The sequence below is a fragment of the Rattus norvegicus genome, chromosome 2, assembly GCF_036323735.1.
Source record: "Rattus norvegicus strain BN/NHsdMcwi chromosome 2, GRCr8, whole genome shotgun sequence".
NCBI classification, from domain to species: Eukaryota; Metazoa; Chordata; class Mammalia; order Rodentia; family Muridae; genus Rattus; species Rattus norvegicus.
The window spans coordinates 16,503,350-16,527,441 of NC_086020.1; the positions used below are offsets into that span (position 1 = coordinate 16,503,350).

The 24,092-nt window shown below is 38.7% G+C and overlaps 1 protein-coding gene across 17 annotated transcripts in view; it reads left to right on the plus strand.

The window, feature by feature from the left end:
- The window catches only part of Tmem161b (transmembrane protein 161B), an 82,266-nt gene that overhangs the window by 56,256 nt on the left and 1,918 nt on the right, over positions 1-24,092 (plus strand). For 8 of the 17 annotated variants that reach the window (XM_063282659.1, XM_063282668.1, XM_063282661.1 and 5 more), the window contains 7 exons: positions 4,786-4,942; positions 12,693-12,844; positions 13,282-13,342; positions 13,937-14,077; positions 16,802-16,915; positions 22,586-22,764; positions 23,557-23,649. In XM_063282659.1, coding sequence (XP_063138729.1) covers positions 4,786-4,942; positions 12,693-12,844; positions 13,282-13,342; positions 13,937-14,077; positions 16,802-16,915; positions 22,586-22,764; positions 23,557-23,649 — 897 coding nt within the window. Of the gene's footprint in view, positions 1-4,785; positions 4,943-12,506; positions 12,845-13,281; positions 13,343-13,936; positions 14,138-16,801; positions 16,916-18,164; positions 22,765-23,556; positions 23,650-24,092 lie in introns of those variants that run through there. The other 9 variants (XM_063282662.1, XM_063282672.1, XM_063282669.1 and 6 more) reach the window with 8 other exon arrangements.

Consider the following 24,092-nt stretch of genomic DNA (forward strand, 5'->3'; position numbering starts at 1 on the left):
CTACGAAGTCTACTTGATGATGGATGATCATGTTCTTGGATTTGGTTTGCAAGTATTTTATTAAGATTTAATACACTTATGTTATTAAGAGATATTAGATCGTAATTCTCTTCTTTGTTGGGTCTGTAGGTGGTTTAGGTATTAAGGTAATTGAGGCCTCATAAAAAGAATTAGACAGTCTTCCTTCAGTTTGTATTTTGCAAAATAATTTGAGGAGTACTTGTATGAGTTCTTTTCTGAAGGTGTGTTAGTATTCTCTGTTGAATTAACCTTGCCCTGCGCTTTTATTGGTTGGTAGACTTTTAATGACTGCTCCCATTTCACTAGGTGTTGTAGGTACTTAAATTGTTTATCTGGTCTTGATTTAACTTTGTTAAGTTGTATATATCGAGAAGTTTCTCCATTTCTTTTAGATTTTTTCAGTTTAGTAAAGTACATTTGTTTTTAAAATTTGTCCTTATGATTCTATGCATTTCTAGGTGTCTGTTGTAATGTTCCCTTTTTATCTCTATCTCTTATTAATTTGGATATTTTTCTCTTCACCATTTAGTTAATTTGACTAAGAGCTTATCAATGCTGATATCCACAAAGAACCAACTTTTCATTTTATTCATTCTTTGCACACTTTTTTCTTATTTATTGATTTCAGCCCTGAGTTTGATTATTTCTTTCTGTCTACTCTTTTTGGGTATTATTTCTTTATTTGTTCTGGAATTCTGATGTGTACTATTAAGTTGCTTATACGAGATCTCTCTAGTTTTGTTTTCTTTGTTTTATGTAAACACTTAATTCTCTGAACTTGCATAAATTTAGAACCACTTTCATTGTGTCCCATAAGTTTGGATATGCTGTGTATTCATTTTCACTGAATTCTAGGAGGCTTTTACTTTCTTTAATTTGATCTTGACCCAGTTTTCATTCAGTAGAGTTGTTCAGTTCCCATCAGTTTGCAAGCTTCCTGTTGCTTCTGTTGTTGAGATTCACCTTCAGTCCATGATGATAGATAGAGTGCAGGAAGTTATTTAAATTTGGTTGTGTCTGTTGAGACTTGCTTTGAGTCCAAATAAGTGATCAATTTTTGAGAAAGTTTCATGAGGTACAGAGAAAAAAGTAAATAGTTTTGTGTTTGGTGAAATGTTGTGTTATCTGTTAGGTGCACTTGGTTTCTAAGGTCTGTTAGGGCCTTCATTTCTCTGTCTGAGTGGGGTATTAAAGTCTCCCACTATCACTGTTCGAGGGTCAGAATGTAAGTTTATTTGTCGTAGTGTTTCTTTTATGAACTTGGGTGCCCTTATATATATACACACGTCTTCAGAATTTCAGTGTCTTTCATGGAGTTTACTTGGATGAGTTGGTAGTGGCATTCCCTACCCTCATTACTTTTCCTTGGAGGTCTATTTTGCCATGTAGTAAGATGGCTACACCAGCCTTAACAATAGTTTGGATAATGCGTAAAGTATCGCTCTGCTGTGGCTGCACCTTCCCAGCAGCTGCTGGAGGAAGCCTCCCTGGTGGCGATTAGAATGGACACCATCTATGAGAGCAGCAGATACCATTAGGTGTCAAACTTTTTTCTAATTTATAAAAAAGTAAATAATTGGGCACAGTTATAATCTGGATGTCAAAGAACAACCCAGTGAGAACTTGGCTATTTTTTAACAATTACTTCAGTAATGTGGCTTTAGCATGTAGTTTCTTGAACATACGGTTTTATGTAGACAGTTTTGAGAACTACTTGCAAATGGAGTTTAATAACTGGTTATTTAATATCAGGACCATTCTTTTTTTTAATTGGATATTTTATGTACTTATATTTCAAATTTATATTTTCTGGTTAACCCCTGTCCCATTCCCTATTCCCCCTCCTTCTGTAAAGATGCTCTTCCACCTCACCACCCTGGCATCCCCTACACTGGGGAAACGAGCCTTCACAGGACCAAGAACTACACCTCCTATTGATGCCAGACAGTGCCATCCTCTGCTACATATGCAGCTGAAGCCATGCATGGGGAGCCCAATGGAGGAGTTAGAGAAAGGACTGAAGGAGCTGAAGGGGTTTGCAGCCCCATAGGAAGAACAACAGTTTTGGTCAGGAGCATTCTTGTTAAGCAGAGTAGCAGTGGCATGTCCCTTGACGATGTGCTTCCATTAGTGCATGCCATGTCTGTATGGCTCTGCGGAGGGGTCACTTCACAGCTGAGCTTTCTGCCCTTGGGAACTTCTTTTGACTCCTGCTATTTTATTGAAGAGAAATATATGAATATGAATTCAGTATTTTTATTGAATAGAAATAAAAAAATGTGATCAGATAGGTTAATATAGCCAAGGATATCAGTTTTACTTGGGTTGCCTGTGTACATAATTGGTAATTATCATACTTTGGAGGAAATAAATCACACACTATACTTTGAAAAAAGTTTAAATCAAATATGTAATTAGTTGTACTTGTCAGAAAATTGTATTTTGAATAAGCGCTGAATTATGGAGTCATTTTTTTGAAGGGCTGTGGCTGTATGTAAAAATCAGCATTATATCAGTTTTTCTTTTATTAATTAATTAATTAATTTTATACTCCAGTTTTTATTCCCCTCCCAGTCCACCACCTAAAGGTTCCACATCCCATGACCCCACCCCTTGTATCCCTTCCCCAGTCTCCACAAAGATGTCCCTACCCTACCCACCCCATCAGACCTCTAAACTTCCTGGGGCCTCCAATCCCTTGAGGGTTAGGTGCACCTTCTCTGACTGAACCCAGACCGTGGAGTCCTCTGCTGTATATGTGTTGGAGGCCTCGTCTCAGCTGGTGTAAGCTGCCTGGTTGGAGATCTCAGGGGTCCAGATTAATTGAGACTGCTGGTCCTCCTACAGGGTTGCTCTCCTCCTTAGCTTCCTCCAGCTTTTCCCTAATTCATCCAGAGGGGCCAGCAGCTTCTGTTAGTTGGTTGGGTGCCCATATCTGCATCTGATTCAGCTGCTCATTGGGTCTTTTGGAGAGCAGTCATGGTAGGTTTTTGTTTTTTTGTTTTTGGGGGTTTTGTTGTTGTTGTTGTTGTTGTTGTTGTTGTTGTTTGTTTTGTTTTTTTTTTTTTTTGTGAACAGCCCATAGCTTCAGTAATGGTGTCAGGTCTTGGGGCCTCCCCTTGAGCTGAAACCCACTTTGGGCCTGTTGCTGGACCTTCTTTTCCTCAGGCTCTTCTCCATTTTCATCCCTGCATTTCTTTCAGACAGGAGGAATTATGGGTCAGAGCTTTGGCTGTAGAATAGCAACCCCATCCCTCACTTGATGCTCTTTTTGTTGGAGGTGGGTTCTAGAAGTTGCCTCTCCCCACTATAGGGCCTTTCATCTAGGGGCCTCCCTTTTGAGTCCTGAGGGTCTCTCTCCTCCCAGGTCTCTGGTACATTCTGGAGAGTCCTCCCAGCCTCCTTCTTCCTGAGGTCGCCTGTTTCCATTCTTTCTGCTGGCCCTTGGGGCTTCAGTCCTTTCCCCCCACCCAATACCACCAGATCATGTTCCCCTCTTATTTCTAAGAGAGAATAAAAAGTGCGCTTGTTCACTTACTGTTTGTGCAGTAACTCAAGAGTTATTCCTCTTCTATCAGTGGTTAAGAACAAATGTTAACTTCTGTAGTTTAAACCAAATTGCATTCATTGAAGTCAATATATTAACTAAATATAACCAAAAGAAAATTTTTCATGTAATTTTTGTAGAAATAAGCTAGTGGGTTAAGAAAACAAATAATATATTTGCATTCATGTTTTAACAGCAATATAAATAATTTGTAATGATCAGTTCAGAATTATTTTCATTACTTAATTTATAAACTATCAAAATTTGGTTTTAAAATTTGATGCATTTTTTTGTTTTTATTAATCACTCCATTTGTTTACATCTCAAATGATATCCTACTTCCTGGTTACCCCTCCACAAGCTCCCCATCCCACAACCTCCCTCTCCTCCCCTTTGCCTCTGTGAGGGTCTTCCCCGTCTACCCACCCTCTCCTGCCCCACCACACCTCCTTCTCCTGTCACACCCCTCCAGGACCAAGGGCCTCCCCTCCCATTGATGTCAGACAAGACCATTTTCTCTACCTATGTCTCTGGAGCCATGGAAGCCTCTGTGTACACTCCTTGGTTAGTGGTCTAGTCCCTGGGAGCACTGGGCCGTCTGGCCAGCTGCTGTTGTTCTTCCTGGGGGTTGCAGTCCGGGTTAACTTCTCCAGTCCTTCTACCTGCTCCCCTACCAGAGTCCCTAAGCTCAGTCTGATGGCTCCAAGCATCCACATCTGCATTGGTCAGTTGCTGGCAGAACAGCCACTCCAGGTTCTTGTCAGCAGGTGCCTCTTGGCAGTGGCAACAGTGTTGGGTTTGGTATCTGCAGACAGGATGTATCCCCAGGTGGGGCAGTCCTAGATGGTCCTTCCTTCAGCTTATGCTCCATTTTTTATCCCTGTTCTTCCTTTGGACAGAAACATTTCTGGGTTCAAAACTTTAAGATGGGTGTGTGGCCCCATCCCTCCCCCAGGGATTGTGTCTTATCTACTGGATTTCTCCGCTTCTCTGCTAAAATCATCCTGGTTGGCTTCTGGGAACCTCGTTTCCCTAGTGTCTGGAACCCTCTGGTGGCTATCCCCAGTTCCTCAACACCCCCCTTCATATTTAATAGTTGTAAAATTTACAGTTCAAGTGTGCAGATAGGATGGAGACTAACATTCTTAATGGTATATGGATTTATCCTTGTAAGCTTAAAATTTAACTGCAACTTGTCTTGACCTTTTCTTTTTCAGCACTGCATTACTTTCCAGAATACCAGTGGCTGGTGGACTTCACGGTGGCTGCTACTGTTGTGTATTTAGTAACTGAAGTCTATTACAGCTTTATGAAGCCCACACAGGAAATGAATATCAGCTTAGTCTGGTGCCTCCTGGTTTTGTCTTTTGCAATGTATCCTTCAAACCATCATTAACACTGTGAACTTACTTGTTTTTTTTTTTAACTTATACCATTAGACCTTGTGTTTAATTTTGAAAAAATTCGTCGATTGTTAGAGAATTTTCCTTTTTGAGTTCTTTACAGAATTTTTAGGATATATGAACTTTCTTCTTTGACAGTTTCTTATATGTGTACAGTGTAACTTGATCGTGTTCAACAAACATTCTTTTTATAACTTCTTAAAAATTTCAAAATAGGTAAATGTAGAAAAAGGTGTAATTTCATTCCATTTCTTTCTTATCCATGTAGAATATCAGAAAGGCGAGCAGACATTTTCCCCTCTGTAACAAAGGGAGGATTTCCTTCCAGGTGCTTATTCCTCTGTGTTCCTGAGACATAGATGTTCTGTTATGATGTTCTGTTCTCCTCCTCCACTCCCTCCAATGCAGACAGCATTTTATTAAGTTTCCTAGAGAATATTGTTTGTATAAAGCATATTTTACTGCCATCCTTCAATAATTTATTTTCATTTCATGGGAAGTAAGCTTTTCCGGAGCAGTGATGCATCAGTGGGTCAGTGTGTCAGGTCCGTCTTGTTTGCCATAGAACTCTCCTTCTGAAACCCTCATTTCTTTATAAACTTTAGACAGTTGTGTTTAGTGTGTTACTCTGTGTGTGCACATGTTGGTAGAGCAGAGGACAGACAGCTGGCTGGAGTCTGCATTCTCTACCGTGCTGGTTTAAGAGCTCAGGTCACCAGGCTGCCCTGCACTGTCACGCCCTCTCCACTTCCGGCTTCACCAGCCTTGGTTTGCAGAGGTCTTGTCCTGGAACACTGTTCCCTTCTGTCCTCCTAAAGTCCCTGTGAACCTTTGAGGTGTCCCGTGGCTCACTGTCTGTGTGAAAGCATGAACTCTTGTGTGATATTCTTTAGAAAGAAGCTTTTGAAGTGTTGTGTATGTCAAGCTGTCTTAATTGTTTGATATTTTGGCTCAGCAGAAAATTCAAAACCAAGGTTTTCTTTAGAGCTTTAAAGTGTTGAAGAACTGGATGCCCTGTTAACTCTCATGTTGTACCTCCCCTACCTAAGTACGACCTCTCTGGAACTTCTTTTCCTTTTTTTCCTATTTTCTGTTTGTTTGTTTGTTTTCTTAATTACTATTTGTATTCTGAAAATTTTCTGTTAAGTCCTATTTTACCCTTTAGATTAAAAAAACAAAAGTTAGATTCTGTGTCTTAGGGAGGATTTGCTCTTGTTCTTGTAAAAATCACTTGTTTTGAAAATTCATGTTCATGAATTCGAGGAAGCTTTTCTGTAATTAGCTATCTGCTGAGTTCCTCGTCATTTCAACATTTGGGGTACTCATTGCTGAGACAGTAAGTAGACTCACCTACATTAGCATTATTAGAATCGTCTGTATTCATATGTATGGTTTTTAGGAAATTTTCTTAACTTTCTCAACTCTTTTCTTATGGTTCTTGCTTAGACTTTTACTATAGTTTAAAATGTTCATGAGGTCTTTAATTTTTAACTCCTATGAAAACCTGTCTCATGATTACATTTTGTATATCTTTATTAATGATAAATATTCCATATCGAATGCTTTTTTCCCCACTTCAGTTACAGTCTATACCTATGTGAGAATGTATATGCTTCCTATGCAGATTATGTTCTGGGGCAGAGCCATTGGTATATTTCTAAAGAAACAAACACACACTTGGAACTAGCTACTCACATATTTTCTGTCATTTTTCGTTTTATTTCACATTGCTTCATGTGATGGTAGCAATCTTACTAGTTTTACTCCATTTAAGTGGTGTTGTCATAAAGGCTTCTGAACAATCTCCCCCACAGAAGTATTGGGCTTCGCTGTGTGCTTTTAGTAGCGACTACAGAAAATGGTAGTTTACTTACAAGCCAGGCAGGCCATTTTCTTTAAGCTTTAGCTCTCTGTGAAGATGTTAGAGAAAGAAGGAAGTAGAACAGTATAACTAACTTGAGTGTGCGAGCTTTATTTAACACTGAGTGTGAGATGATAACCTACTGCAGTTACATCCATTCAAGAGGCCAGAATTAGGTGCCAGATGCCTACATTGACACCAGAGAAAAATGTGGTGACAGCCTACGCTCGTCCTAGTTATACCTGCTCTCATCTCTAACTCGGTGAGCCAAATTTCCTAGACTACTAGACTGCTGTCTGGGATTTTTCCATCTCCTTACTTACTGTATGTCCCTACTTAGGAATCAAATGAAGGTCTGCAGAATTCCAAACACATATATATTAATTGACTCAGAAGTTCTCTTCAGTTCTTACTAATGAAATATCCTTGGTCAGAGTAGTTCTCAAATTAGATACATTTAACTTAATCATTTCAGTGATTAAGTTACATAAGCCAGTTGTTTTATTTCCATAATCATTTGTTTCTTTTCTTGGTTTATTTATATTGATGTACTTACATCCGACAGCAGAAATGTTTTCTGTAGTCTTGAGAGTCCTAGAAGGAGACTGGCATTTTGAATGCATGACACTAAATTTAAGTGTTGGAGCCTGGAAGTGGCCACCTCTGTCATCAGTGCACTCTAAACTCCACTGACTGAGCTTTCCCCTTGCTGGTTCGCATGTCTGCAGGTCATCAGTGACTAGTCTACATGCTTCAGTCCCACTTACGCCATGAGCTGCAGTGTCCAATGACAGCAAAGACCTCACAGCACAGGGAAGCACCTGGACTGGTGATCCTTGATTCATTTGACATTGTAGAGTTATCAAAAAATGTCTATGATCTTAGGATTATGAAGCGTTTTAATCTCATTAGGAATAAATGAAAAGTAAAAAGGTAAAATCTTAGCAAAAGCCAATGATCCTGTGATAGAAGTAAAAATGTTAAGTAGTTTACAACATACAAGCAGGTTTTTTAAAATAAACTTTCTTCAGAATAAACTGTAGCACAGAGTAGTGTCAGGTCAGTTCCATGAATTTCAAGGAGAAAGCTGGGCTGCAAAGAATTCTAAGGCTTCTCAGACCAATTGTGCTTGGCTAAAGACTAACTCATTAGTCACATTCCCACACTGTATTTTACAGTGTCAAATGTGTAAGATTCAGAAGGCATTGTGCGTGTCTTTATACCTACTGACTTTAATTTGCTATGATTATGGACATGCAAACATTTATAAAGCCAAGTTGTAAATAGTTTAAATGAAAATAAGTCCCTACGGCTTTCCAGTTGAGGCCATTTTATTTGTAGACATGCAAGGTAAAGAAGTTAAATGCTCCCTTATTTGCTGTGGGAAACAGCCATAGCAAAGTTGGGTGAGTCAGTTGGTAACCACTTCTAAATCCCTTAAAAGATTACAAATGACTACAGTCTTCATTTGTACAAATGTGTTGCTTCAAATTAGTATGGAAGTTGGACCTCTGAAGTAGTTTGCTTTAGATGTCAAGTCTAATCCAAAAGGAACAGTTACCGACTCTTGGCCGGGGTACCAACTTGAACTTGAAAACTTGATATAACAAGCATGTCTAAGCTTGTCTTGTGTGTGTGTGTGTACACACGTACAGACTTGTAACTGGCCACTCTGCCAACCCAGGCTTGTTTCTAACTTTATGAGGCTTTTTGTGATATCAGTACTTCAGACTACTAAGATTTCTAGTCAGAACCGCAGAATGAGAGACAGCTGCTAAAAAGTAGTCCCTTGTCTGTCTCCTGATCTATAATTAGTTTGATATGCTCCTTCTAGCTAGGAAGTGACTTTTTTTCTGAAGCTAAAAATTCAAGGGTGGCGTTTTATTTTATTAGAATCTAGAACCTTGGTCATTTCTGTCTTTTGAAATAATGCCCATCTTTATGCTTTGATACATCTATGATTGGTATTTTTCTCTGTTATCTGGTTGGATTGTCCCTGGCTCACTGTAAGGTTATTTTTTGATGTACTTGAAAATATGTGTGATACTTTTTTCTAGTGTCTGGAAGAATTTTATGTTTCTTTTTTTTTTTCCTAAGTAATAATTAAGCCTACACATTTAGTAAAATATGAATAAAACTTTAAGGCAATGTTACAAACATTTTGTACTGTTGAATTGGAATGGTTATCTTGAAAGATTTTGCTAAATAGGTCATAGGAGTGAATGTATGTGCTTATTATAAATTAGCTTTAAATGAAAATTTGTAATAGAGATTTAATATTTTTAGGATTTTGTTTGTCTCGTTTTATAATATAAAATGAAAAATGTAATTGTTTTTTAGTTGCTTTTCCACCAAGAAAAATAGAAGTGGGAAACAATCGTTTGAATAAGGGAAAAATCAGACTAGCATTTTTAATAATAGTCACAAAAATAAGTATATCATCTCTCAGTGGTTGAAAACATTTCAGTTTCCATGAAGTTCAGTTGAGGTAGGAAATGTTCTCTGTATAGCACTGTGAAGGTTAGTTATCAGGAAGTCCCCTGTTTGCTGTGACATTCATTTCTTCACGTCCAGTAGCCCAAGTGTGTGGTGTCATGAGCAATAGGATTTTACCATGTAGCTAGGATGCATGGCCAAGTGCAGTGGCATTGATCTGTGATAGATTTTAATGTCTCTTGGCCTTCCCTAGCTAATAATTCATAGGGAAGCATTTCATGCCGCGCACTGTGATTTTGATTTAATACCCGTGTCTTCTGGGAATGGCATTGTCCATCTGTATAGGGTCCCTTTGCTCAAACTACTGTTTTGAAATTAGCATGCTAAGCAAGTCGGTTTCCGTAATGCTTTTTCATACATCCGTAGTTTTGATTAACCTTCTTGCTATTTTCTTTCTGCTTGCCCATTCTCCCACCCACACCTCCACATAATTCGTTAAGCTCACCCCAGTCTCCTTCCTTTTATATCCCGTGGATCCTCTTAGGCCTCCATTGGTTTCCACACACCCTTTCTTACATGCTGCTTCCTGCATAAGCCTCTCCACCCCCAATTTTTCTGCTACGTTCTTTTTGCCTATTATCTATTTTCCCCTCCCTTATAAGGTACCTTCCCATAACCCCCATTCCTGGCTTCAACTTGTTTTCCAAGTTAAATACACAAAACAAAACTTTGTAACTAGGATACAAATATAAGAGGAAATGTGGGCCTGAAATGCCAGTTTTTCAGTCTATCCATTTATTTTGTTGTTCTTTGTGCCTGAACAGCGCTGTATTGTATGCCCACTTTTCTTACATATTCGTCTGTTGGAATATCCCGGCTGTGTATTTTCTTGCTCTTGGGAATAGAGGAGCCATGAACATGGATGCTGAGTGTCTCTGAGGTAGAGTATGGAGTCCTTTGAATGTGGCCAGGAGGAGTATAGCTGGATCTTAAGCAGTTTTCTTCAGAACTGATTTCCACTAGTTTATCCTCCACCAATAACAGTACATAAGGATTTCCCTTTTTGCTGTTGTTCGTATTACTGGAGATGGCTGTTTGGATTGGGGTGACATGGAATCTATAGAGTTGTGATCGCATTTCCCTGACAGGCAGCGGTGCCGGTGAGCACTTTTTAAGGTGTCTCCTGGCTCTTTGTGTGAGAATTTTCTCTTCCCGTTCCATAGCCCATATTTTAGTTGGATTCTTGATTTTCTTAATGTTTTGTGTTTGAGTTCTTTATATATTTTGTACATGAACCCCCAATAAGTGAATAGCTGGTAAACGTGGGCCTTTTACTTGTTTCACAGTTCACGTTGCTGTACAGAAGCTTCTGAGTTTTGTGAGATACCATTTGTCAGTTGTTTTTATTCCCTTGGGTACTGGCGTGTTATTCGCCAACGTTTTGCCTGTTCTTGTAAGGGGAAGCTTTTCCTCTCCTATTTTATAGTGTCAGAATTATTCGAAGTGGCCCTTGATCCTTTTGTAGTTGTTTTGTGCAACTAGTTTTATTTGCATGTTGATATCTAGGCCTCAGCATCCTGTGATGAAATACACTTTTTCTTCAATATATATTTGACATCTTTGCCAAAAGTTATATAATTGTAGTTACATGAACTTATATTTGGGTTCTCAGTTCTCTCCCATCGATCTCTGTTTTTGTGCCAGTACTATGCTGTGTTTATTATTGTAGTATACTGTGGTATAATTTGAAATCAAGTATGATGGAACTCCCTCAACATCTTTTAGATCAGCATCTCCATAGCTATCCTACTTCCTTTTGGCCCGGAAATGCTTGGGATTGGTTTTTGGTTTTCTGTGTCTGTGAAGAGGCCATGGAATTTTGATTCGAATTACATTAACTCTAAGTTGCTGTTGGCAGAATGGCCATATTCACAAGATTAGTTGTGCCTATCCATAAGCATGGCCACTCTTCAATCTTCTAGTATCTTCCTTAATTTCTTTGTTCTCTGTTGTAAGGTTTTCATTGTAGAGTTCTTTTATATCTTGGTTTGGTTTATTGCTAGCCACTTTTATTTTAATTTACTATGGCTATTGTAAATGAGATTTCTTTTTTGCTACATTTGTCATTGGTATAGAAAACAGCTCTTGGTTTTCCTGTGTTCTGTATCGTCTCACTTTGCAGAAAGTATTTATCATCTATAAAAATTTTTGGTGGAGTTGTCAGGAACTCTTACATAATCACATCTTCTGCAAAAAGGGATACTTTGTTTGTTTGTTTGTTTTTCCCCTATTCGTATCCTATTTATTTCCTTCTCCTGTCCTATTGGTCTAGCTAAGACTTCAAACTATTGTATAACAATGGAAAGAATGAACATCCTTCATTTTATTCCAGATCTTAGTGTGATTTTTTGATGTTTTCTGCATTTAATATGATGTAGCTAATGGAGTGTTATATATATCTTTTAATATGTTGATGTTCACTTCACCCATTACTAGCCTTTCCATGACTTCTATCATGAAGGGATGCTGAATTTTATCAAGGGTTTGCTATTAAAGTGGTGTTGTTTCTGTGTTTTGATCTTAACTACATTTTGTATATATGTCTAACTGCATAACTTCCAGGTTTTTGCTTAGCCTCTGGCACAGATCTCTTTAGCTGTGGTTTGTTTTGTACGTTGCTTATGTCTAGATTTGTTTACTGGCCACATTATGTTGTGTATTTATCCTTTCAAGGAGCATGAGGGCCAAGTGGTAGGTTTGTGTTACATTTGATTTGATCCTAATTAAAGGAGTGAATGTGCGTTATGTGGGGTTCAGGTAACATGTTCTTTTGTTTATTTTCAAGGTAAGCAGGTTGAGACTTTGATCAGTTTGGAATATTCTGGAATTGTCTTTGTTTAACCCTCATATAAATGATGGTTCTAAATAGTTTTCTTATATCAGCTTACCAGCAGCTATAAGTAATTTTCAAATTTTATAGTTTAATGACTCCTGTGGTATTTCAATATGTACTGTATAAGTCAAAGTAATAAATATAAATGTTTGATAAGTGTGCCCTATAAGAGTAGCAGCCTAAAACCTCTACCCTCCTTTCCAAGCTGCTGCTGTCCTGAACCTGTTGTTTTCAGATTCTGTTGTTACCACCTTAAATTCGAATCATATACATAAGAAATACATTATATAATTACAATTTAATTTTGTCATACTTTTCCTTAATTTAAAATATAACTCATATTAGATTTTCTCTTTGTGTTCTATTTCTATTAAGATTTTCATTAGTTGTCACTTCCCAAGGACCTCTGACAGAGACGGATAGAATCAGAGCGAGTACTGTGTATTCTTTTGGCATTTGCATCATGTAAAGGTGGCTGTGCATAGCTCCCACAAGTTATTTGTGGTTTTTCCTGAACTTTTCCTTTTGCAGCAAAGTTCTATTTTCATTAACTACACACTATTTTAAAGTAGAAGATGGAGGTGAGAGGTCAGTTTGTGTCACCTTTGGATTTTTTTTCTTCGTTAAAGCAATGGCAGTTTTGATCGTAACAGAGAACTACCTGGAGTTTGGACTTGAAACAGGTAAAAGTTTTATACAACTACTTTAAAAGTCAATTTTAGTTTTATAATTTTTATTTCGGTATTTAAGTTTTAGTCTGATAAATATTTAAAATTGAAGTTGGTTTCTGTTCTACTTAACCTTTACTAATCTTCAGTGAGATCTGTATTGTTATTGTTTTATTAACCTTATCCCCAAAATAGTGCACCCTTAGTTTTTTTCTTAAGGTTTAATCAATTTCTGTAATGCTAAAGATAATTAATTTAAATTTTATGAACTCATGGAGTGTACAAGTATCAAAGGGATATTTTAGAGACTGTTCTTGCTAATAACTGACTTTTATTGCATCATAGTTTACTTATTAAACACAGACGGAAGCCAGTCATTAGAATATAAGATGCTCTCTGTTTTCGAAGAGTATATTCACGCTATGATGACAGTAATCTCTTTTTCCCTACAGGGTTTACAAATTTTTCAGACACTGCGATGCAGTTTCTTGAAAAGCAAGGTTTAGAATCTCAGTAAGTTATTTACAAGTTGAACATTATTTAAATTTAACATTTTTCATTCTTAAAGCAGTTCATGCTATAAATAGTTGAATTTATTCAGTAAAAATAATTCCCTGTAATAGATAGGAGTCTCACTTCTTTCCCTCCCACATTTCAATATTGGGATCAAGCCTGGGGCCAGCGCATGCAGACAAGTAGGGCCTTACCCCCAAACTTCATTGTGAGAGAGATTTACCCCTGAACTCTGTTGCCAGCCCTGGGTCATCACCTCCAGGAATGCTTTCCTCATACTTTGTACAGTCATTGAAGTTAGACTCTTCTTAGCTGTGTTTGCTCTTACAATCCCACTGTCTCCAAAGATGACACTGACTTGTATATAAGCCATATGTCATTATTGTGTACCTTGGATTGTTGGCTGTTATTTAAGAAATACCTGGTTTAGTTTATAGTTCATGATGTGATATAAATAAGATTGATATGGATCTATGTAGTACATACTTTGATGTACTGACATTATTACGATTTCTAAATTACCTAGATGGAAAAAATGTTTCTTAGTAAGTTATCAAAAAACTTAATAGTTTTTTTTTTAAACTTTATTTTTAGGGGTCCTGTTTCAAAACTTACTTTCAAATTTTTCCTGGCTGTTTTCTGTTCACTCATTGGGGCTTTTTTGACATTTCCTGGATTACGGCTGGCTCAAATGCATCTGGATGCCCTGAATTTGGCAACAGAAAAAATTACACAGTAAGCGGAAAATGTACATAAGCACATGCAGATAAATATATGTTTTCCATCTTAATTAAGGTATATTATTGCGATAAAGTGAATTCTATTAAAATTAATATTAATAAATATTGATGTCACACCACTTCCTATTACCTATGAGTAGTTTCTGTTTGAAATTTCAAGCCTGTTTTAAAAATACATTAGTTGTTAAACTCATTTTTACCTGTTTAAGTGAAAATATCAAGCCTTATGTTAATTCTTTTTAATTCAGAGATTTATAATATTTCAGTCTCTACATTCACACTGAAAATCTAATGAAATTTCCTTTTTAAAGGTTTATTTTTTAAGGTACTTAAAGTTTATTCTAATATTTTAATATTTTTATTTACAATAATTATATATTTTTAAGCCTGAGTTATATTTTTAAGAATGTTTTAAATTGTTGATCTGCACGCTAGACTTAAAGTAATTGACTATTTTAGTTCGAGATTTTAAGAACTGTGCAGCATCCTATAGCGAGTTAGTTTAATCCCCAAATCTTGTTTTGATTCTCAAGGGGAGAAAACGTTAAACCTCTGCCTGCAGTTCTGAGCCGATGCTGTTGTCTGTAGTTATTTGGGGGTCTTTGTTTATTTGGTTGGTTGGGTTTTGTTTGTTTATGGGTAGAGACATCTTATCAGAAAGGTGAGCTTGTGTATACTTTGGTCTATATCCAGGTCCTTGTCTTACCTGCAGTACAAGCCATACTTGAGAATACTCTGTTTTATATACATATGTATAGTCATTGAGCTCCTGTAGGAGGATTCTGAACTCACTGTCCTTTAAGACACTATTAAATGATGCTAATTCTTCTCTTCGCATTCTTCTCTCTTACCTATGTTCTTTAATTTTCACTTTTCCTCCTTGATTCCATTTTCTCCATGGTTAGGTGTGTTTACTTGTTCCTACTGCCCCGCCCCTGTTACACACTACTTCATCTCCCCCACCTTTTTTCTTTTACTCAGCATGCTCTTCACTCTGTCCTGCCTTTCCCACCACACAGCTCTCTAAAGGCTTCTTTTAAGACAAAACCTGGTTCCCCCTCCTCTCTACACACACACTGCAGTCCACTAACCCCAGTGTTAGGATTTAAATAAGCTGAAAAGGGTGGGTGGAGGGGAGCCCTTCACAAGCTACTGAAACCGCTGTGGGCTTCTCCTTGATACTGGAGTGTTCCCTAGCAACACTGCATACCTAATACTGCTCTTTCTTCCCTGCCCTGGATGGTTTACCAAGACTCTGGGATGAAAGAATCCCATTATAAAACATGAAGCATTTAGTGATGGCTGGAGAGAGGGGTGACGGACACATCTATCTTCAGTAAAATGTGGCTTTGTTTTAAGGGTTTTCCTTTAGGGAATTTGGGATTTGTGTTATTTCCAGTTTATTACAGCCTTGTGTTGTAGCATAGCACTCTGCCATGTTGTAACGGTATGGGCAAGCTAGTTCTGCCGTGGGTAACCTGAGTGGCAAAGGCGGGGCGTTGACTGCACCCCTGTGGCAAGGCACTGCAGCTTGTTCTGTCCTTGGGTTGTAACCACCTTTCCTTGTGAGGACTTACTGTTCTTGACTCAGCCCTGTGTCCTTCAGACCTGTCTGTAGTAATAGTAAAGAATCTGTGTGTCTTAAAACCTGTAGTTAAGCCTTCTCTGGTTGATAAGGAAAGAAGTATGTTGTAATAAAGTAGTGTGACAAGTTTGTCTTTTGTTCCAAAAAGAAAAATTTTGGCAAGCCATGTGTATGTGTAGGATAGAGAGTGAGATGCTGGTTAACAGAGGGTACAGCTCCGTCCTGAAAGCCTCTCCTGCATTAGGAATGTAGCCTTATGACAGCACACTCACAAGCCACACCCCTTATGACAGCACACTCATAAGCCACACCCCTTATGACAGCACACTCACAAGCCACACCCCTTATGACAGCACACTCACAAGCCACACCCCTTATGACAGCACACTCACAAGCCACACCCCTTATGACAGCACACTCATAAGCCACACCCCTTATGACAGCACACTCACAAGCCACACCCCTTATGACAGCACACTCACAAGCCACACCCCTTATGACAGCACACTCACAAGCCACACCGGCTTGGTGCCTCAGGACTGTACTTCCATCTCTGGTGACGCTGACAGTCACATGAAGGCCAGGCTAGGCTGGGTAACAAGGTCTGGTCCATAGAACTGAACAAAAAATAAATGATCTTATTTGCATATGGTAAAGAAGTTAATTTCATCTGTGTTTATAACAGTCCAAGAAGAAATACAAATTTTGAGTCCTGTGTGATTTTTGGTAATAAAATTTTAACATTATAAATGATCATTGCATATTGCAAGGTCGCTCAGTTGTAAGTTGTGTTTCATTTGCCATATGCCTTCTAATAGTATGACTTTTCTAATCACTGTCATTTTTTTTTTAACGGTGAACCAAATGTTTGACTTAGCTGAGTTGAAAATGTTCAGATGACTCGTATGTACATCCCATTGGGATCACTGAAATTAGATAATCATTAAAACACCCATCTATTGAGCCCTGGATTGAGCTTTCTAGGTCTGCGTGTTGTTCTCACCCGAAACACTAAGATAATAACTCAGCTCTTAAGGGCTTTGGCTAACAGTAAATGATTAGAAATGTCATGCCTGAGCTACACTTGCGCATTTTGTTTCTAGATCTTTATGTGTATTTCTTGTATACTTTCAGAACATTACTTCATATCAACTTCTTGGCACCTTTATTTATGGTTCTGCTCTGGGTGAAACCAATCACCAAAGACTACATCATGAACCCACCATTGGGTAAAGAGAGTGTCCCTTTGTAAGTATGGGTACTTGAGTACTGTGCTTTGTTTCATTATACAGCAAAGTTACTTTTCTTAATGGTAGGTAGCTTTGCTCACTTTTTTCAGACAGTATGTAGCCCCAACTATCCTGCAACTCACTGTGTGAGTCAGTCTGGTCTTGAACTCAGAGATCTGCCTGCCTCTGCCTCCTGAATACTAAAAGACATGTCATACTTCTAAAGTTTTTGTTTGTCTGTTTTTATGATAAGTTGAGGTGCTTTGTTCTTTAATATTAGTGGAAGTTCTGAAGATAAGTTTTGAAGTTGAAGCTTCAGGCCATCATATAATCTACTTTTGACCTTTTTTAAAAAATGAACATTAATGATTATTACTGTACACTAATATTAACTATATATACCTTGGAATTCATCTCCTGATGTCCAATTGCCACCTGCCATTTTGCCTATTTGGATCCTTCTACAGTGCTTCAATTATTGTTCTGTTGTGAATCTTACACAGGAAAAGTAATGCTAATGGAAACTGAAGTGGAATTTATTTCCTTACCCATGGAAATTTTTAACATTTCCTTTTGGTTCATTCATGGGTTTTAGATAAAATGTTTTTCAAATAAATTAGAGACATATTTTTATACAATAAGTGCTGCAATTGCCATCTCTAACAAATGAGAGATTTTTTCTACAACATACTTAGGAAAATTAAAAGTAATGTCTTAAAATTATTATTATTGTTCATATTTTCCCAGTTAGACAACTATGTTTTAGTAGAATAAGATGTCAAGGAAATACCGAAGCAGTTTATTGACAGGCATTAATAACTGCTCTGTGTGCTAGTTCCGTGTTGTGGATTGTTACAGTTCTAGAAAGGTAGACGGCTGCTTCGCACTCTAACCTTGCACCTCACTGAAACCGTCCCTTGAGGCAGGTATTGAAGTGCACTAGGTCTCTGTTTCCCCATCTAGAAAAGCAAGTGATACCTACCTCACAGGGGTCTTGCTAGAATGAAGTGAAAGATCACATGTAATGCAGCCCTTTGGAAAGGGCTATTGTGTCATCAGAATTAAAGTCAAGAAGTCTGACATTCGCTTGCTGCACATGCTCTCTGTGTAGTGTGCAGCATATACTCGATTGCCTTGGAGAACAGAACCTGTGATGACAATGACATTTTTATTTCTACTTAATCTTCTTGAAGTAGGGAAGTGTCCACTGAAGAAGTAATGTCTGTTCTTCATATACCCAAACCTTAATAATGGCTTTAACTTGACAGATTGCAGCTAAAATTAGGAAAAACAAGGGAACAAGCATTTGTCAGAAACCAGTTGTGTGTCGGTGATTCTCAGCACGTTCTGTTGTTCTTTCGTGTGGTGATTGTTCATAGTTACTGCTCCCACTGACTAGATGAGATGGCCACCTCTAAAGATAAGTAGTTGACTAGTGGTGTTATTCAACAATTTTGGGGGAGACAAACATGGGGATGCACATCTAATAATCCCAGTCATGGAGATTAAGGTCAGGCTGGGCAGCATAGTAAAATTCTCATTTCTACCTGCTCCCACCCTCCTCCCAATGTAGCAGTACCAAAATTCATTATCCAATTTGTTTATATACAACATCCTAGGTAATAGTCTTGAAACATTTTTCTCCTTTTTCTTATGTTTGCTTTTTCTCTATTTCATAAACAATCAAAATTATAGCCTAAATATACTCTATCTTATTCTGTTTTAGTTGTAAGTTAATAATTCAGTGTTTTTACTTTTTTTTATCGGATATTCTATTTATTTACATCTCAAATGTTATCCCCTCTCCCATTTTCCCCTCTGCAAACCGCCATCCCATCGTCCCTTTTCCTGCTTCTATGGGGGTGCTCCCCTACTCACCTACCCACTCCCACCTCCTCACCCTGGCATTCCCCTTCACTGGGGCATCGAGCCTTCATAGGACAAAGAGCCTTTCCTCACATTGATACCCAACAAGGCATCCTCTGCTACATATGCAGCTGGAGCCATGTGTACTCTTTGGTTGGTGGTTTAATCCCTGAGAGCTCTGGTGGGTCTGGTAGGTTGATATTGTTGGTCTTCCTATGGTGTTACAAACCTCTTCAGCGCCTTCATTCCTTTCTCTAACTCCTCCATTGGGACCCTGTGTTCTGTCCAATGGTTGGCTGTGAGCATCCGCTTCTGTATTTATCAGGCTCTGCCAGAGCCTCTCAAGAGACAGCTCTTATCAGGCTCCTGTCAGCATGCACTTCTTGGCATCGGCAATAGTGTCTGGGTTTGGTGTCTGTATATAGGATGGATCCCCAGGTAGGGCAGTCTCTGGATGGCCTTTCCTTCAGTCTCTGCTCCATACTTTGTCCCTGTATTTGCTCCCTTGAGCATTATGTTCACCCTTCTAAGAAGGAGTGAAGTATCCTCACTTTGGTCATCCTTCTTTTTGAGCTTCATGTGGTCAATGAATTGTATCTCGGGTATTCTGAACTTTTGGGCTAATATCTACTTATCAGTGAGTGCATACCATGTGTGTTCTTTTGTGATTGGGTTACCTCACTCAGGATGATATTTCCTAGCTCCATCCATTTGCCTACGAATTTTCATGAAGTCATTGTTTTCGATAGCTGAGTAGTACTCCATTGTGTAGATGTACTACATTTTCTGTATCCATTCCTCTATTGAAAGGCATCTGGACTCTTTCCAGCTTCTGGCTATTATAAATAAGGCTGCTATGAACATAGTGAAGCATGTGTCTTTGTTATATGTTAGAGCATCTTTTGGGTATATGCCCAGGAGTGGTATAGCTGGGTCCTCAGGTAGTACCATGTCCAGTTTCCTGAGAAACCTCCAGGCTGATTTCCCCAGTGGTCTATCCTGGCCACTGGTAGAACCCACCTTTAATCTCAGCACATTGAAAGCAGAGGCAGGTGAATGTCTTGATCAAGGCCAGCCTGATCCATGATACAAATTCCAGGACAGCCAGAATGCAAAGAGAAATACTGTCTCAAAATAAAATGTGTTTAAAGTTAAGCTTTCATGTGGTAGATGGTGAAACAATGACTGTTGGTCGAAAAGAAAGTGATGGTTCCTTTTCTGTCACATAAAGTACCAAGTATATAGCATTGTGCTTGTAGTCAGAAGCAGAGTGGACATGCTGCTATTCTGTTTGGAAATGTTCTTAAGTCTGTGTTTATATTCTGGTACAGTATTGAAAAAGTAAAATGTGGCTGCATTCAGTCTTCGTGTGTTTATAGCCAGAAAGGAAAACCAGACGGTATCCTAAAGACTGTTATCACCTGGGAATATGGGAAGAATCCTTGCTCCCATTGTCTCTGATTGGTTGGTTGGTTGGTTGGTTGGTGTCTTACTGCAGCCCCAGCTGACTTTGAACTCACAGTGGTCATCTGCCTCTGCCTCCCCATACCGTCTGTCATATGCGAGCTTCTGTTTCACTTTCTGATACAGCTCACCTGGAACTGCTGCACTTGACTTCTGCCTGTTTGTTAGCTACACGCTTAACCCATCTCAGATTCCTGCTTGAGACTTTCCATTAGATCACATTATCAGAAACTTGTCTTTCCTTAGTATGTGTTAGAAGATACTTACTTAGTCGCTGATTCCAGATCCTGAACGTGGAAAGTGAGCCCGTCATTTTCTAGTTTATTCTAGTACTTTTATGTTGTTCTCCTGCATCGGTGTGAAGTAGCCATCTTCGTTGTGCCCAGTCAGTTTGTACTCCACACTCCAGGGAATAGATTTCTAGACTGGTCACTTGGAATGACAGCTTCAAGGCTGCACAGCCCTTACATCTGTATACTGTTAGTATGTTTGACTGGCCTGTTTGTCTCACTTATTCTAGTGGAAATGTTTTATGTGTTTATGTTTTCTTGCCAACAGTGCCTTTGCATTGGAGTTTTCTATTCGTGTGCACTCATAACTTTATAAAGGGAACAAAACACTGTGGATTATCAAGTTCTTTGGCTCATTCCCATTGTGACCTTCTGCTCAGAAAACACTCAAACAAAATCACGTTGTCAGTATTCTCTGCCTTTCCTCTGACTTTCTTAGTCTACAGCATGGTGTGCCAGCACCGACATGGGACCTGGAGCTCACTTCCCAGACACTTGGTGTTGGACAGGGATGATGGAGTGATAGAGCATGTATAGGGAAGACCTACTGTGAGTCATTCTAGGCTTTTTCATTGTTTCAGACTGGGAGATGGTTCATTTAGTAAAGTTGACAACTGGACAAGCACAAAGACCTAAGTTCAGGTCCCCAGAACCCACATTAGAAGCCAGACATGACAACACAAACTCTTATGACATCTTTTCAAAAGCTAGACTGCTCAGAAAAGCTTAAAGTAGTTTCATAATGAAGATGAACTTTGTGATTCTCTTTAAGGCTTAAAGATTTTATTGTTCTTTTATAAGAACTGGTTTCTGTTTGAATAAAGGCTACCTTGTGAGTGATTTAACTCGTTGATGCTTGGTGTTAATTGCACACACTGATTTCCCAAATAAGAGCTGATGTTAAGATGCTCCCTGCAATCAGTGGTAGAATGAACAGAAACACGCAAAGGAGAAAATTGTGTGTGGAGGCTAGCTCGGTTTCATTGCTGTGAAGGGACACCACGACCAAGGCAACTCTTATAAAGGACATTTAATTGGGGCTGGCGTACAATTTCAGAGGTTTAGTCCATTATCATCTGCAGGTAGCAGACAGAATGCATGCCATACTGGGTGTTGCACGAGCATAGGAGACCTCAAAGCCTGTCCCATTTTGTTTTAAAAAAAAAAAAAAAAGGCCACAGTTCTGATAAAGCCACTCCCTATGTGCCAAGCATTCAAACATGAGCCTGTGGAAGAGACACCTATTCAAACTACCACAATGGAGGAGGGTATGCGCATGTATATATGGTAGTGATGCTGTGTGTGTGTGTGTGTGTGTGTGTGTGTGTGTGTGTGTGTGTGTGTGTGTGTGTGTGTGTTACGGGTTGGAAGGCAATGTCAATATCACGTGTCTTTCCTCGATCACATTCTACTAATATTTTTCTGGGACAGAGTGTTTTGAGGCTTATTGATTCAGCTGGACTGTCTGCCCAGTGAGCATCACTTCTCTTCTGTTCCCCCCAGTCACCTCAGTCTTGAACTACAATATGTGCTAATAAAATCTTAAACTTACCGCTGAGGCACCACTTAGAACATAACAGATTAAGAGAAATTTGAGTTTTCTAAACTGTGAGAATATTTTTTATTTAGTTTTCCAGTGGTCCTAATTAAAAACAGCAGACTGAAATCTCTCCAACCAAATAAGTATATAAACATGTAAAACTATAGCGAGTTGTGAGTGAGTCATTGACTTGATTAGTTGACCTGTGCTCACCTATAATATCTTTGGGCACAGTCATCTGTGAGCATTCAGGCTATAGCTCACACTTTTTTTTCCATAGACATAGGTAGTAAGGAGGCTCTATTGTGACTTATATTTTAATTATGCATTTATATGCTTAGTTATTTTGTACAAATGAAGCCATTAGATATATTCTTGGCAGAGTGGAGTTCTTTTGTCCTGGGTCTCCCAGTTCAGTCTAGGAAAGTATAGATTTCCTGTGTTCTACTCGGTGAATGGTAAGTAATTTGACGACTATGCTAATATATTGTGATCCCTCAGAGCACCATATCAACTTTCTGATCTCTAGAATGACAGAAGCCACATTCGATACTCTTCGACTCTGGTTAATAGTTCTGCTATGTGTTTTGCGGTTGGCCATGATGCGAAGTCACTTGCAAGCGTATTTAAACTTGGCCCAGAAATGTGTGGATCAAATGAAGAAAGAAGCAGGCCGAATAAGTACAGTGGAGCTACAGAAAATGGCAAGTTTTATAACAGTCAAAACAGAAAAAGTAATGGCAGTAATATCTTTCCTGTAAACGAGTGGAATCGTCATAAGCTGGCATTTGTCAGAGACCTTTATCCAATTCTGCTGCTGAAAGGGGCTTATCCTCCTGCCTTTGGCTCTTTAAGTGTCAATACTGTTGGGTGCTACAAAGCTGTGACGTGGGGAAAGCTGTGACATGGGGAAAGCTGAGTGGGGAGCCATCTTGTGACTAGAAGACTGGGCATGCAGTGCCTGCATCCCTTCTGAGTATTCTCTCTAACTCCTCCATGTGCATCCATGTGACTTCTAAGTCCTTAGCACAGACGTTAGATGTGGGTGATGGGTCACCATTACACTGGGCCTAGAGGCTAGGGTCTGATCCTTTTTTTAGATTATCTAGAATGTTGACCCCTGCTTTTCATCTTTTATTTTATATATTTTTGTGTTATTTAAAGGTTGACCAAAATATGTTCATATGAAATGAAGATATAGTGTTTTATTTATAAAGAACTCGTGTCCATAACATCCTGCAGTAGTTGTTTACTATGATGTTTAAGTAGCTCTCCATGGGGATTTTAGTAATTTCTTTTACTTTTGAGATTTTTTTTCAATTTTGTAATATTTTCAAATTCTAAAATCTTTCTTTAGGTTGAGCCTTTTTGACGTTAGGGTACTTAATGAAATGTAAACTTAATAATAGTTCACTTCTTATGAAAGAATTAGTTATAAGCATTGCAGCGTGATGGCTTTCATTCACTCATAACTTGTCGGCTGTCATTGGTTACAGGTAGCGCGAGTCTTTTATTACCTGTGTGTCATTGCCCTGCAATATGTGGCACCTCTGGTGATGCTGCTTCACATGACTCTGCTTCTGAAAACACTAGGTAGGCATGCGTGCATGCCCTGGCACCCAGGGGACACCCTTTGCTTTCTGTAACCAGCGTGGACATGAACCTAATGACATTGCTGCTGCTTGTTGTAGCTTTAGGAGGAAGCCGGGAAAATCTTCTGGAGAAGTTGATTGGTCTTGAGTTTAGAAGCTAGGGTGTGTGCACTTTTATTATATGATTAAAGGGTTTTCACTTAAGGTTAATTCCAGAGTTCTCAAATTATGTGGCTAAGCACTGTTGTTTAGACTTGAGCGTTCTAAACAGATGAATTAAATTGTTAGGGTCAAACATTTCAGTTATTACAAACTCTTTGTAAACTTGGCTAGGTTGCAGATTAAATAGATAGTTTGTCTTCAGGTAACTTAGGTTTGAAGGGGGAAGGTTTTCAGGGTGAAAGTGGAGTCTGGACTGTCAAGGCTCCTTGTGTGGTAGTACTC